The 12,881-nt window shown below is 48.5% G+C and overlaps 1 protein-coding gene across 3 annotated transcripts in view; it reads right to left on the reverse strand.

Moving 5' to 3' along the window:
* Positions 1-12,657, reverse strand: part of E2F3 (E2F transcription factor 3) — a 75,591-nt gene extending 62,934 nt beyond the window's left edge. For 2 of the 3 annotated variants that reach the window (XM_044776997.2, XM_044776996.2), the window contains exon 1: positions 12,185-12,657. In XM_044776997.2, the coding sequence (XP_044632932.1) occupies positions 12,185-12,583 (399 nt within the window). In that variant the 5' untranslated portion in view covers positions 12,584-12,657. Of the gene's footprint in view, positions 1-10,959; positions 11,219-12,184 lie in introns of those variants that run through there. The other variant, XM_014867240.3, reaches the window with a different exon arrangement.
* Positions 12,658-12,881: the final 224 nt, after the last annotated feature.

Here is a 12,881-nt window from a genome sequence, read left to right on the forward strand (position 1 = left end):
TATATGAGTCTCTGTTTCTGCCATTTCTTCAAGGTCTAGTTAAGTGGTTCTCAATGGAGGTGGATGGTGGGGATGGGGGGCAATTTTGCCCTGAGGGGACATTTGGCCATGTCCGGGGACAATTTTGATTGTCATAACTGGGGGGTGCTACTGGCATCTGGTGAGCGGAGGCCAGCAACGCTGCTAAACATCCACAATGCACAGGACATTTCCCACCACAAAGAAGCATCTGGCCAAAATGTCAAGAGTGCTGAAATCCTGCTCCAGTTTCTACCTACCTAAAACCTCTGTCCTCCCCGCTCCCCACTCCAAGTTTGGATGCCTAAGAAGCTGCATCGATGTTTTCTTACAGCCTTCACTGTCTTTTATCTTGTCTTAGTTATCGGAGAACATGTTTCATCTCCCCTATCTCCTGACAAACTCCTTGAGGACAAGAAAAGCAGTCACCTACGAAACACCCAGAACACCGGGAACTGCATTCTGCACAAAGTAGGTGTTCAATAAGTGTTTGTCCAATAATTTGTTTTCCTGAAGTGAGCAAAAATACTGAGAATTCAGACCCAAACAACACTTAAGATTTCCTACTATGGGGGTGGGGGGAGGCACCAGGTGTGGAACATACAGTACATTTCCTATACACACTATCTCATTTAATCCCTCCAACCACCAGTGAAGGAGACAGGAACACTATTTTAGGTAACTGCAGTTCATAGATATAATTTGTAAAAGGTCACACGCTGGTAAGTGACACACATTTCTGGAGGCAGATCTTCAAGTCCTGTGCCCCTTCCGAACCACACCACCATGTCACGGGTCTCTAGGGCTGAAAACCTTGCCTCCTAAAGACTAGTCCCAGAATTCGGGTGCCTGAGATTCTGACAAGGAGAACAGCAACACGAAAGGCTGGCGACTTTACCACATTATTAGTGTGATCGTCATAAGTTTTGCTGCCCAATATAGCAACAAGATTGGTCAGTTCAAAGAGTGCTGCAAATAGGCTTAAACACAATTACATATTTAAAAATCAGTTATAAAGATACTTAGAATTTAGGTGGCTCTTTCCTCTAAAGGAGTACTCAAGGACTCATTTTTAAACATTAATATGCTAGAGCTTAAGAAAACAAATTCAAGATTTGTTTTAATCAGCAAAATCAGAGAGCATAGGAAATATGGTCTAAAGAGCCATCTCAGTTCAAGGTGTGATGATGTGACCTTTCTTTAGGCACAGCGCCCTCCAGCCGGCTCTTTGCTTTGAGAGGTTGCAAATTGGGCGTTTTCTCAAAGCAGCTAAGAGCCAGGCCCAGACCTGGTAAAGCACATAATAAATAACATCGGATGGCTCATCTCTGGGAGCCCTGACAGTATTGATCCCCAAAAATCAACCTGATGAATCTGTCTCGTTTTCATATTACAGAGAGAGAAGTGAAAATGATGACAGGTTTTTGTGGCACCACATCAATTTTTTGCTTTTTAAAGCTAGGAGACCACTTCTTGGCTCGCTGTTGTTCATCAAGACTTCCACTATAGCCCCTCTGCCAAAGCCACATTCCCAGTGCTGGGCGCGACCCTCTTAGAAAGCTGGATGGCCCACGGCATCACTCACAACCGACTCATACCAACATAACCATTCCCTCCACGCAGTGCACACCCTGATGGAGGAAAAGCTCAGCCTCATTCATTCTTTTAGCCCCAGGAGGTAAACATCTATGGAGTCAAAGATCTTGTATTTCTTTTCTCCCTCTGGCTGTCCCTCACCTCCATCCTGCATTTTCACACTGTCATTGTTGCTGTCCTGCTTCCAGACTCATTACCTCTATAGCATCCATACTCTAAATGGTATGTCCTGATTCTCTTCCCAGAGAAATTTCTGGCTTTTTGTCCACTTGGTAACCTGTTCCAGGCAGGCCCAGATCCAACAGAATGAAAAGGCTTCCTACTATATAGTCAGGTAAACCCCTCGAGGGCAGGGTGTCCAGCGTGTCGCCCTGGTTCCCAGTCAGTGTTGGTGTCTGGCATGCAGCAACAGTGCTCCTTGAACCTCCTGAGCTAAGATGCTCAACCCCTCAGGAATCCCTTCTTGTTTCACCTCCTTGGGGTCTTGGGTAACCCATCTTTGGATGGTTTGCCTTGACATTGACCTGGAAATCCAGGGTGGGCATGGGGTACCAATGCACCTGGCCAGGCCCCTGGGGTCGGCAGGGCTGCACTTTACAACTGAGGAAGGAGTTGAGATATATAAAATGTGCACTGATTCCGCAGTCAGCTCCTGCATCACCTGGTCATCCCAGCTTTAAGAACCTTTGCTTGTGCTCAACTACCTACAGCAGTGTTTCCCAAATGTTCCAGAAGATCAGAATCTCTTGGTGCTTCTGATTGAGGAGAGTAGAGGTGGAGCCTGGAATCTCCATCAGGAACAAGTGCTACAGGCAATTCTGAGTATCAGGTAAGCCTGGAAAAAGACTGCATTATTTCTTTTTGACAGGTACCTTGGGTTCCTACTATGTAATTAATACAATGTCAGAGATCATAGAGGATAAACACTGGGAATAAGCTGAGACTTTGGAGCCAGGCTCCTTGGGTTCAGCTTCGGTTGTCCCACTCATCAGTGGAGCCCTAAGCCAGCCTCTTAACCCCTCACTGTCTGTTTATTCCTGTGCAGAACAAGCATGATAATAATACCCACTTCATAGTTGTTATGTGCATAATGTGCTAATGCGTGTAAAGCACTTAGTTTAGTGTCCTCCATACCCGCAGGCACTTGATAAACATTAGCTATTATTATCCCATAGACCAGAGAGACTGCTGAGTGGCAGCCCTTAAGCCAAATCTGGTCTAGAGACCTATTTTGTTTGGCTTACACATTTTCCTTTTTTATGGAGCCAACATTTTAACTGGTAGATTTCTGGCATTTTAAGAAGGTTGAAGACCTGGCAACAAACGGGGTTTGCCTTACCTCTGACAGCCATTGCCTGGGGTAGGGTCCCATGGCCCCGTTTTGATGGGCATTTCTTCTTTGTTTAAATACAACCCCCCACTACTTATTCCGCCCTGCCCCCCCATTAACTCCCTAAAAGGCCCTGGTAGGAAGGCAGTCTCTATTCTAGACCAATTCTATCAACATACCCAATGTTAGGTCCTATTATTCCCCCATACTGATTCCAGTCCAACTGGTCTCTTCTTATGCTAACCCACTTTCTGCCTCCCTACATTTGCCTTATATTTCCCCAGCCATGAACAATCTCCATCTTTTCCTCTCTACCTAGCTCAGTGGTTCCAATTGAGAGTGCACACTAAAATAAAGTGGGACACTTAAAAAAATAACCATGTCTGGATCCCACCCCCAGAGACTCTAATTAGTCTGGATGAGGCCCAGGTATTGGTATTCTTTGAAAGCACCCAGATGATTCAAGTGAGCACCCTAATGTGCTCTAAGATTGATGATCACGGGAGCCATGGCCTCCCCATTCTCATGGCCCAGCTGGCACTTCCTGTCGATACTGTATAGTTGAGGACTAGATGAGTCTTGTTTTCCTCCTGACTCCTGTTGAGTCTTGCTTGCAAATCAACTTGTGTTTAAAGCCTGTCTCCCTAAACAGACTGTAAACTCAAGAGTGGGCGGATCATACCTCATACTTCTTTTGCATCCCCAACAGGACGACTGGGGTGCCAAGCACACTGTAGGTGCCTAATGAAAACGCCTCTTCTCAAATATTTGAGAGTCTACAATGTAGAAGGCATTGCAGGGACTCCACGATGAAAAACCACAGACTGACTTCTCAAAGCTTGCATGTTTGGAGGAGTAAGTCAAGAACACCAGGAGACTGAGATGTGCTACAGGAAAGAAGCAGTAACTTGAGGGAAGGGAGAGGTCCAAGCCCCTGGGGAATCAGCGACGGCTCTGCGGGTTTCCCTGATGGACCAGTGGGCAGGATGGCAGCAAGAGGAGCCAGGTAGACTGGGAGGAGAAAGAACTCACAAGCAAATAAATGCACTAGAGGGGAACCTGCAGCCACTTTCGACACCGCACCACGCCAGCATCCTAGCATCCGAGGAATGGGAAGCAAAACGGGAAAGGTGAGATTTCACCATACCTCAAACACTAGAGAACAGGCGTAATTAATTTGATAAGTCACAGAAGCAGCCAATGAAGGCTGCAGTTCTGGCATCCCTCTAAAAGCCAGGCAGAGGGAGAGGTGAGGGGTAGGGGAGGAAGAGACATAACACAAAAAACGAGGGGTGAGACGGAGATGAGAAGGGGAGAGGAAGGCCCAGAGGCAGCTCCCCACCCCAGCCCCACCCTGGCTGGGGCCTCCAAGTCTGCCAGGGCGCAGGGCACTCAGACAACTCTGGCTTCTGCCATTCAGTCTTAAGCCATCGTTTACTGGACAGAAGTGAAATCAAGTTAAAAGTGCATTTCAGGGGCTGGCCCAGAGGCACAGCGGTTAAGTGCGCACGTTCTGCTTCAGGGCCCAGGGTTCCCCCATTGGGATCCCGGGTATGTACATGGCACCGCTTGGCAAGCCATGCGGTGGGAGGTGTCCCATATATAAAGTAGAGGAAGATGGGTACAGATGTTAGCTCAGGGCCAGTCTTCCTCAGCAAAAAGAGGGGGATTGGCAGCAGTTAGCTCAGGGCTAATCTTCCTCAGGAAAAAAAAGTGCAGTTCATGTTAATAGTGCAACTTTATTAACACATTTAATCACAGAAATGAAGATTTTAGGCATGACACTATTACTACTGATAGTACTATTGTAAGAAGCAGCTTATTCCTCTGTTCCTTCTCCCAAGTCGACGGACAGCTTAAAAAGAGAAACAAAGATCTGAAGGACCACGTTAGGAGAAAACTGCTATATGGTTCCCTCCTCCTCCCCATCACCACCATTTTTAGAGAGGTCTAATTGGGTTTAAACGAACACTAGGGCTCATTCAGAAAAGAAGCCACAAAAGGACAGCCCAAGAGACAGCCAAGGACAGGAAGGGCAACTCCTCCATGTATCTATTGAACACTCACATAATCCTTTCCACATGCCAGACACTGGTCTAAGCACTTTACAAGTCTGAATTCATTTAATCTTCCTAACCCCACAAGGTAGGTACTATTATTTCCCCAGTGTACAGATGCAGAGGTTGAGTGATTTGCCCAAAGTTACACCACTAGTAAGTGAGCCAGAATAGGAACCCAGGCACTCGGGCTCCATCATCTGACTCTCACACTCGCCTGCCCAACATTTCGCCTTTTAGGTGGAGGGTGCGGGTTATAGACACACAAGTCTTTTCCTCTCCCAAGGGCTGCCAGACACAGAAAGGCTCAGAAAGGATGATGTGGGGTCACAGGGCTGCTGCTCTGGTTATTTATTTCTGGAGCTCTAAGCATCAGAAACGGAAAAGGGCAAAGAAGGAGTGAAATCTATAAGCTCTGAGTTCACTTTCCGTGACCCCCCACGTCGAGAGCCACAACATGAGAAGCCCTTCTCAGCAGTCAGTCAAGAACATGCTGGAGATGCCAAAAAGGTAGCCAGGCATGAGCTGGCCGGGAGGACCAAGGGCATTTAGCTCCTCCACTCCCTGAAAGATGGACTCCATCCACCAAAAGACCTTCCAGGGTAAATCTGCTCGACTGGTAACTACAACTCTCCCCATCAATTGCTACTTACTGTTCACTGGCTGTAAGACCGGGTCCCTACGCACGGCACCTTTCTGGTTTGTGGATTACGGACAAGCCATATATCCCTGGCCCTAACAAGTCGGTGAACTACAGCCACGTTGGATTATGTTTCACTTTTAGGCTTCAGGGCTTGAAGTGATTCTATTTTTAAGCTTCCTCAGTTCCACACGTAAAAGAGGACATTTTAAGGAAATTAGTTCTGGCTTTTAGGGGATGGTGACTTCCTCTGAAAGAGTTAACTGATCAGCCACTTTATTAAACCAGAAATGTTCCTGGAGGAAGAGCATCTAACGTTACTGGGCAAGGGCCTGGGGACCTCTGAAAATGACAACTGTCACTTAGGATGTGGATGGCCCAGGACAAAACCTCCAATGCTAGAGCTACACTGGCCCCTCTCCTGAAGAAAGTTTCAAAAGTCCTTTTAGGTTCTATTCTCCCAAGTATGTCTGTTTCACTTTTTGAGCACCAGAAATGTCACATCCACAGAAAACAGATTTGCAAATAACAAATAAAGCTGTAAAAAATTACTATCATGTTTTCCTTAGAGTTGACGATTCCTTCCATTTTTTAAAATTCCCTTTCCTTTACATCCAAGGGAGCCTCACTGTATTTTGTATCTTTGACAATGAGTTGTTACTGGAAAGCCACTATTCACAGGACACTTCTGTATGTGTACATTTTTATAAAATGTAACTACTCCTGAAGGCAATCTAAAACGTATTCTACACATCCCAATTTTCCCACATAGGGCACATGAGACACAGTTAACTTTCTCCTAGGGAATGAGACTTCTAAGAATTAGTCTCCAGTTCCAGTTCTAGCTTCGCCACTAGGCAGCTTGTGACCTTGGGCAAGTAGCTTAACTGCATTGGGTCTTAATTTCCTCACCTGCAAAATGGAGAGGATGGGGTCAGATGATGCCTCTGTTCTTTACAGCTCTCAACTGTTAGAATTCGAAGACCATTGGAATTATCAATTATGGCCTATGTTAACCTAACGTATTGTTCTTAGGGACTGTCAAGTTATAAGAAGGTTGCCTGGACACTACAAATGGCCCCAGTTGGGCTACAGTAATAAAAAGCAGACTAAAGTCAATTACTTTTCTTTTTATCCCTTCCCTGTTCCATCAGCTGTCAATTCCTACTGCTATCAACCTCCTGCTGACCTAAATTCCTGCCTTAGTTTACAAGCTAAACAGTGGCCTGCTTTACTCAGGTTCTCCAGCACAGCAAAATGCATGTGCTTTGTGATACAATCCGGCAACCAGTGGGCTTTCTCTCTTCTCCAAGTTATATTGCAGATGACGGTGGTGGCCATGGCTACAAGGCTGACCTCTAGTTAAGGTTGGGGGGCGGGGGGAGACTGACAATGCATTCTTGTAACTTATCCCTTCTTTCTCATTCTAAGAACACATCACTTTTGGAGGGTAGTGTTTGAAGCCAAAGTGAGAACAGAAAACAAACTAATTTCCTTCCTATTGAAGCAAAGCTCTGGCCGTTATCCCCCTACTTAACCCCACCCTACCCACCAATTTTCCTGCCTCCATCTTAGTTGCTGCTTTTTTGTACCTTCTGTTGTATAATTTTTCTTTGTGTAAGATACATTTTCCAAGTCACTCTTTGAAGCCAAGAGAGGATCAGAGGAGGAGGAAGGAGATACCATTAGTGGTTTCCTATATTAACTGCTTTCCCAGTTATCTTCCTTTCTTAGTTCCATGAAAAATGATTAGTAGAAAAAATGCTTTTTAGTAATTGTAAATACAGTCCCCGCAACACTATTTTTAAGCTGCTAACAAGCATGAAAATATGCATTAGACCACATGCTTAGTACCTCAAAGAATTCAGGGAAGTTCCTCTCTTTAAAAACCAAAATGAAACAGAGAATCTGATAAGAATTGAAACCTACCTTCTTTGCTGTGCACTATTTGGGGTGGTTTCATGGGAATGTATGAGGGACTTGATTTGATGAGCATAGGCAACTGATTTTCACTCATCCTAGTCTCAAATGTTAGTAGAAAGCAGGTGGTTAAAAAGGGATGGGAGTTGGTTGGCCTGGGAAAGCGGAGATACAAATGGAATATTTGGAAATCACATTAAGTTAGAAAACCGGCCAGAAAATTCACTATGAATACTTGCAGCTTTGCCAAATGGGTCTAAGTCCTTTGGAAAGGTGTTAAAGGTGGGGATGGTGTATCTTTGGAGATAGCAATAAAGACAGTTAAAAGACAACTACTGCATTATATTTCTGGGAAATGAGAATAAAAGCAACTTTTTCCCACAGTCTTTCAATCTGCAGGTGCTGTTATGTATTCATGTCTAAGCTTAGAATGTTATTTTCTGTGTTCAAGTTAGCTTTACACAGCACAACATTAATCTGGGAATCTACTCTTCCAAGTATTGTACAAGGTGACGATTTATAGAAAAACAAAAAAATCCTTCCCTGTTCACAAGCTTGGGTTCCTTCACTCACAGTGCCACATTTAAGGGTGCTTTGTTTCAGACGATGACTGGAGTGGCACCCTTGGTACTGATTATAGTGGAGCTATTTGTACTGCCCGAGTCTGGGCACAGCATTATATTAAAACTTCCATTTTGGGGTATGTAGTAGCTAAAAATTCTCCTCTAACTTAAACTTGGCATCAACCATATATCCCAGCAAAAGCAAGATTATTGAGTACAGAACCACAAGAACCCAGTATTTTTCTTCTTTCATACTTGTACAAGAAAAAAGAGACCCAGCTACAGCACCTATGGTTCCTCTATTCTTACAGGGAAATTTCAAGCATTGCGGGTTCTTTCCCAAAGTATAATCAGCGTGTTGCTACGACTGGATTAAATTAAATCAGATGTGACAGGCCATTGTCTCCTGCATTAATAGATCCCAAATTTTCTAGAAGCAGAATGAAATAATTTCAGCTTCTTTATAGAAGAGGCAGAAAATGATGAAGCTCATTCTGTTCCAGAAAATAGCACTTTGGACTCTGTTTCTCTAGAGCGCTTCCATTTCCAACAGTTCACTATCTAAAATTGAATTTATCTAGCACATGTCTCTGACTTGGGGACAACTGAGAGTTCAGTCGTACAAAAGCCACTAAGCATGGACTGCACTTATGGCAGGTCCATGAAGTCACGGGAGGAGGGGAACTCAGGCAAAAAAAAGTGAGGATCAGTTGATCTAAATTTGTCACCACCCAAGGCACAAGCTCACGTGTGGACAGTTCAACACCACCATATCTACATAGGCCTGTCATACTGACATGCCCCTATTTTACCCACTGCTTTACAGATTTAAAAGCCCAAACTAATTAGGTATAAAGAATTAATTACCTATCACTTTAGAAAACTTTTAACCATTTTACTCATATATGTAAACAAAGGGACAGTGTACATGTGACCTTACACTATTTCTCCAAGTTATTAAAAAATAGCATTTCTGAATATTAATTTTATTGGGCATCTACTATTTGTCAGGCACCGTGCTAAGTCTTTTACATGCATTATCATATTTAACACTTAAAAAGAACCTTAGAGTTAGTATTGTTAGTGTACCTAGGTTACACAAAAGGAAACTGTATTTGAGAGATTATTTCCCTAAGATTATACAATTTGCATATGACATGCATATGTAATACAGCTAGTAAGGTTGCACTCATGTATCTTTTTTCCCATTAGCAAAAGCTGAAGAATTTGCTTCTGGTTAAGTTCTTAGATACTCTTAAGCCAGAACATGGAATTAGAACCAGGTGGGTCTGTAACTCTGGCCACCTGAACAAGAGTTCACACCTCTTCTTGGATGCAAAGTGTTTAAATGGTCTCTTTGTTCTGCCAATCACTTAGATTCCCCATCCTGTCTTTCCTGCTTAGGGAATGAATATCAACAAAATTTCAAGACTTTAATAGAAGTCTAATACAATTTTGGTAAGAAAAAATAAACTTTATATTCAGTGCTCATGTCTTTAGAATAATCATCTCATCGCGAGGATAAAGTTTTGAAATAACTTGGAAGGTGGTGAGGGCAATTTTTAATACTTTAAATACTTAAATACAATGAACTGCATATAAGTTTGGCTAGCCTGTTTTGAAGACCTGGCCCAACAAGCAGGCTAAGATAAAAAAAAAAAAAGTAATCTGGTAGTCCCACATCTTTCCATTATCAAAATGACCCTCCCATAAATCTGAATCCAATCCAACAAGTTATGTCAATAGCTGGTTGTTTCATATTAGGTTTATAAGATAGTAACAGAACTGTGTAGGGGGCAAATATGCTTAAAATATGTGCAAGCATGTTTCGGTCAAGTCAGTAACAGTATTTAATGCTAATAAAAGCATGGAACATTCTTATGCCTGAGACTCCAGCACACTGCATACTGTATGTGTAGGCAGGTACTGTACTCTTTCCCCCCTGCTGGCAGACCCTAGTCACTAAAATACGAAGAGCTCCTTGGACGGAGACTCTATCACACATCCCCAGCAAGTATCGCCGGGGCGAGAAGGCAGTTAAGATCCAACCCAGGGAGAAATTGGGAAGAGTTAAGGAAATGAAAATTTTCATTTTCCAAAACCCATCTTCTCATTTCCCAAAGTGCTGGCTATGTGCTGACTTCCTTAAAGACCCTGCAAAATCTTCATTCTCCGAAAAATGAGCCCATTTGGAGCTGAGACAAGGTGAGGTCAACGATCGGTATTCTGAGTCTGGTTCGTTTCTAGCCTCGTGGGGGCCAAGCCTCACCACGAGGGGAAGACAGGAGGCATGGAGGAAGGGATTGAAGGAGAGAAAGGGAGAAAGAGGGAAGACCTCCGGGCCACACTTCTTTCCAGTGTCAACAAAAAGAGAAGCCGAATACTGACCTAAATCATCTCTCAAAGGCGCTTTATAAATTACAGGGACAAAGGGAACGGGTGGCCTGGGAATCTTAGAGACACCCTACCCTCTGACCCGCCCCCCTCCCCCTCCAGCACAAGGGAAGGAAGACAGAAAACAGAGCTCAACTCGGCCATTGGCGAGAAGCCCCCCTCTGGTTTTCGATCGCCCATCCATCGGCCCCCTAGGAAAAAATACACGTAAACACCATGCCCACCCCCTGGGGCGGACACTCCCGCCCCGAGGTTCCTAGAACCGGAGGCCGGGGCATTTACTTAGTTAGATTTTTCTTGCTTACTCATTTCCCTCAAGCACCCAACCCCCCGTTCCCACTCCAAAACCCCGCTCAACCGCCTACCCTCACGGCTTCAGCCCCCAACAGAATCCGGTGCCCCCGCGGCGGCGGCGGCCCCCGAGCCGTCCCGGTCACTAACCTGCTGCTGTAAGGGCATTTCCGAAACCAGCCTGGCTCCGGGGGGGAGGTGGGGGGGCCGGCTGGAGAGGGGGCCCGGAGGGCCGAACAGACCGGCGGCGCCGGGCGAGGGCGGGCGCCCGTGGGGGGGGGGGGGGGAGGGTTAGGGAGAGGAGAGGGAGGGTGGCCGTGCCGGGGGCGGGTGCGAGGGCGCCGGGACGGTCCCAGGCCAGGGAGCCGGCGAGCAGGAGGAAGTGGGTGCCCCCCTCTCCCCCTCCAGCGCCCCCTCCCGCCGCCGCCTCCTCCCCAGTCACAGGCGCGTCCTCCGCGCACGTGTGCGAAACGTCACCGGCGGGTCCCGGGGAGAGGGACAGACCCAGGCGGCGGGACGGGATCACGGCTGCCCCCGCCCTCCGTCGCCGGGGGGCGGGGAGGGGGACAGGGCGGGGAAGGAAGGGGCAAGGGGAGAGGCGGGTCAAGGGCAGGCCCGGGGCCCGGCGAGGCAGGCCCGGGCGCTCGGGCCACGCGGGCGCCGCCGCTGCCACCGCTAGGATGCGCCCAGGCCGGGGCGCCAGTCCGCTAGCCCCTCACCCCCAGACAGCCCACGCCCCAGCCCACACCCGGCTTCCAGCCCCACCTCCCCCCAACACACACCCTCCTCCGCCTCCCCCAGCCCCTTTGTTGCCGGGAGTTACAGATCCCAAAATGTGTCAAGCGCAGTCAGGCAGAGCCCCTGCGCTCCGAGCACGCCTTAGGGACCCCCGGCTGCCAACGGGCCTTCGAGGCTGGCGGGGGGCGATCACCCCAACAGTCCCCCAATTTCCACCCCCCAGAGTCCCCCACTCCCCAGTTCACTACTCCCTCCCCCACCCCCTTCTCCATCCGGGGCGTGACCCCTTCCTACGCCCGAGAAAGAGGAAGCTTCGAGTTGGAGGGGAGGGGAGAGTGGGGGTAGGGAAAAGTGCAGGAAAAGAAGGGGGGGCCGCGAAAAGTTTCGGAGTGTTTGATGTGGTTCGCGCCAAGGCAATCCCGGCTGCCCCGCGCGCCTTGCGGAGCCCCCCGACCCTCTGGGCGCTGGGGGGAGCACACAAGTCTAACAATAAACCCTTGTTGGAGGGGCAGCCGCCGAGGCCCACGATGCTCGGCCTCGCGCTCTCCCGGGGCAGCCCGCAGCTCGCCCACCACCCCGCGCAGTGCGAGCCCACCTCCCGCCTGGGCTGGGGACGGTGGGAACGGGAGGGCATTACCGGAGGGCCGCCGCCGCCGCCGCTGCCGCCGCGTCCCAGCGCTGGTGGCTGCTGCAGCAGCCCGGCTCTGCTGGAGGGTCCGTGCGGCGTGGTGTAGAGGAGGCTGCCGGCGGTCTGCTCCGCGCCGGGGGCACTGGGGAGGAGGGGGCCGGCGGCGACGGCGCCGCTTTGGAGGGAGGAGGAACAGGAGGTGGTGGAAGTGTTCGTGGTGAGGATCTGGATGTATGCGCCCGGGGTGGCAGCAGCAGCGGCGGCGGCGGCGGCGGGGAAGCCAGGGCTGGCTAGCAGTGCCCTTTTGTCCATGGAGGCTGCAGCGGCGGCGGCGACGACAGCCGCCCCCTCCCCACCCCCGGCGGTCACCAGGTACTGCTCCAGGGCGGGCTGGATCCCCTTTCTCATCTCTCGCTCCTGCTCTTTTTATTGCTATGGTATATTAATGTATTGTTTTCAATTTCTTTATTATTTGCAGTCGGAGTTTCCAAGTCTCTCCGCCTTCTCTCCTCCCCGCCCGGCGCTTCCGAGCCCCTTCTCTCTCTTTTTATTTTTCCGCACCGCACGGGCCCCGGGGGCCAAAAATAATCGGGGCTCTGGAGAGAGGAGGGTCCCGGCCGCACGGATATCGGGCCCCGAGGGGGGATGGAGGCGTCGGGGGCGGCCGATGCAACGGATTGCGAGGCGGCGGCGGCAGCCCGAGTGC

Source organism: Equus asinus, chromosome 8 (assembly GCF_041296235.1).
Source record: "Equus asinus isolate D_3611 breed Donkey chromosome 8, EquAss-T2T_v2, whole genome shotgun sequence".
Classification (NCBI taxonomy): Eukaryota; Metazoa; Chordata; class Mammalia; order Perissodactyla; family Equidae; genus Equus; species Equus asinus.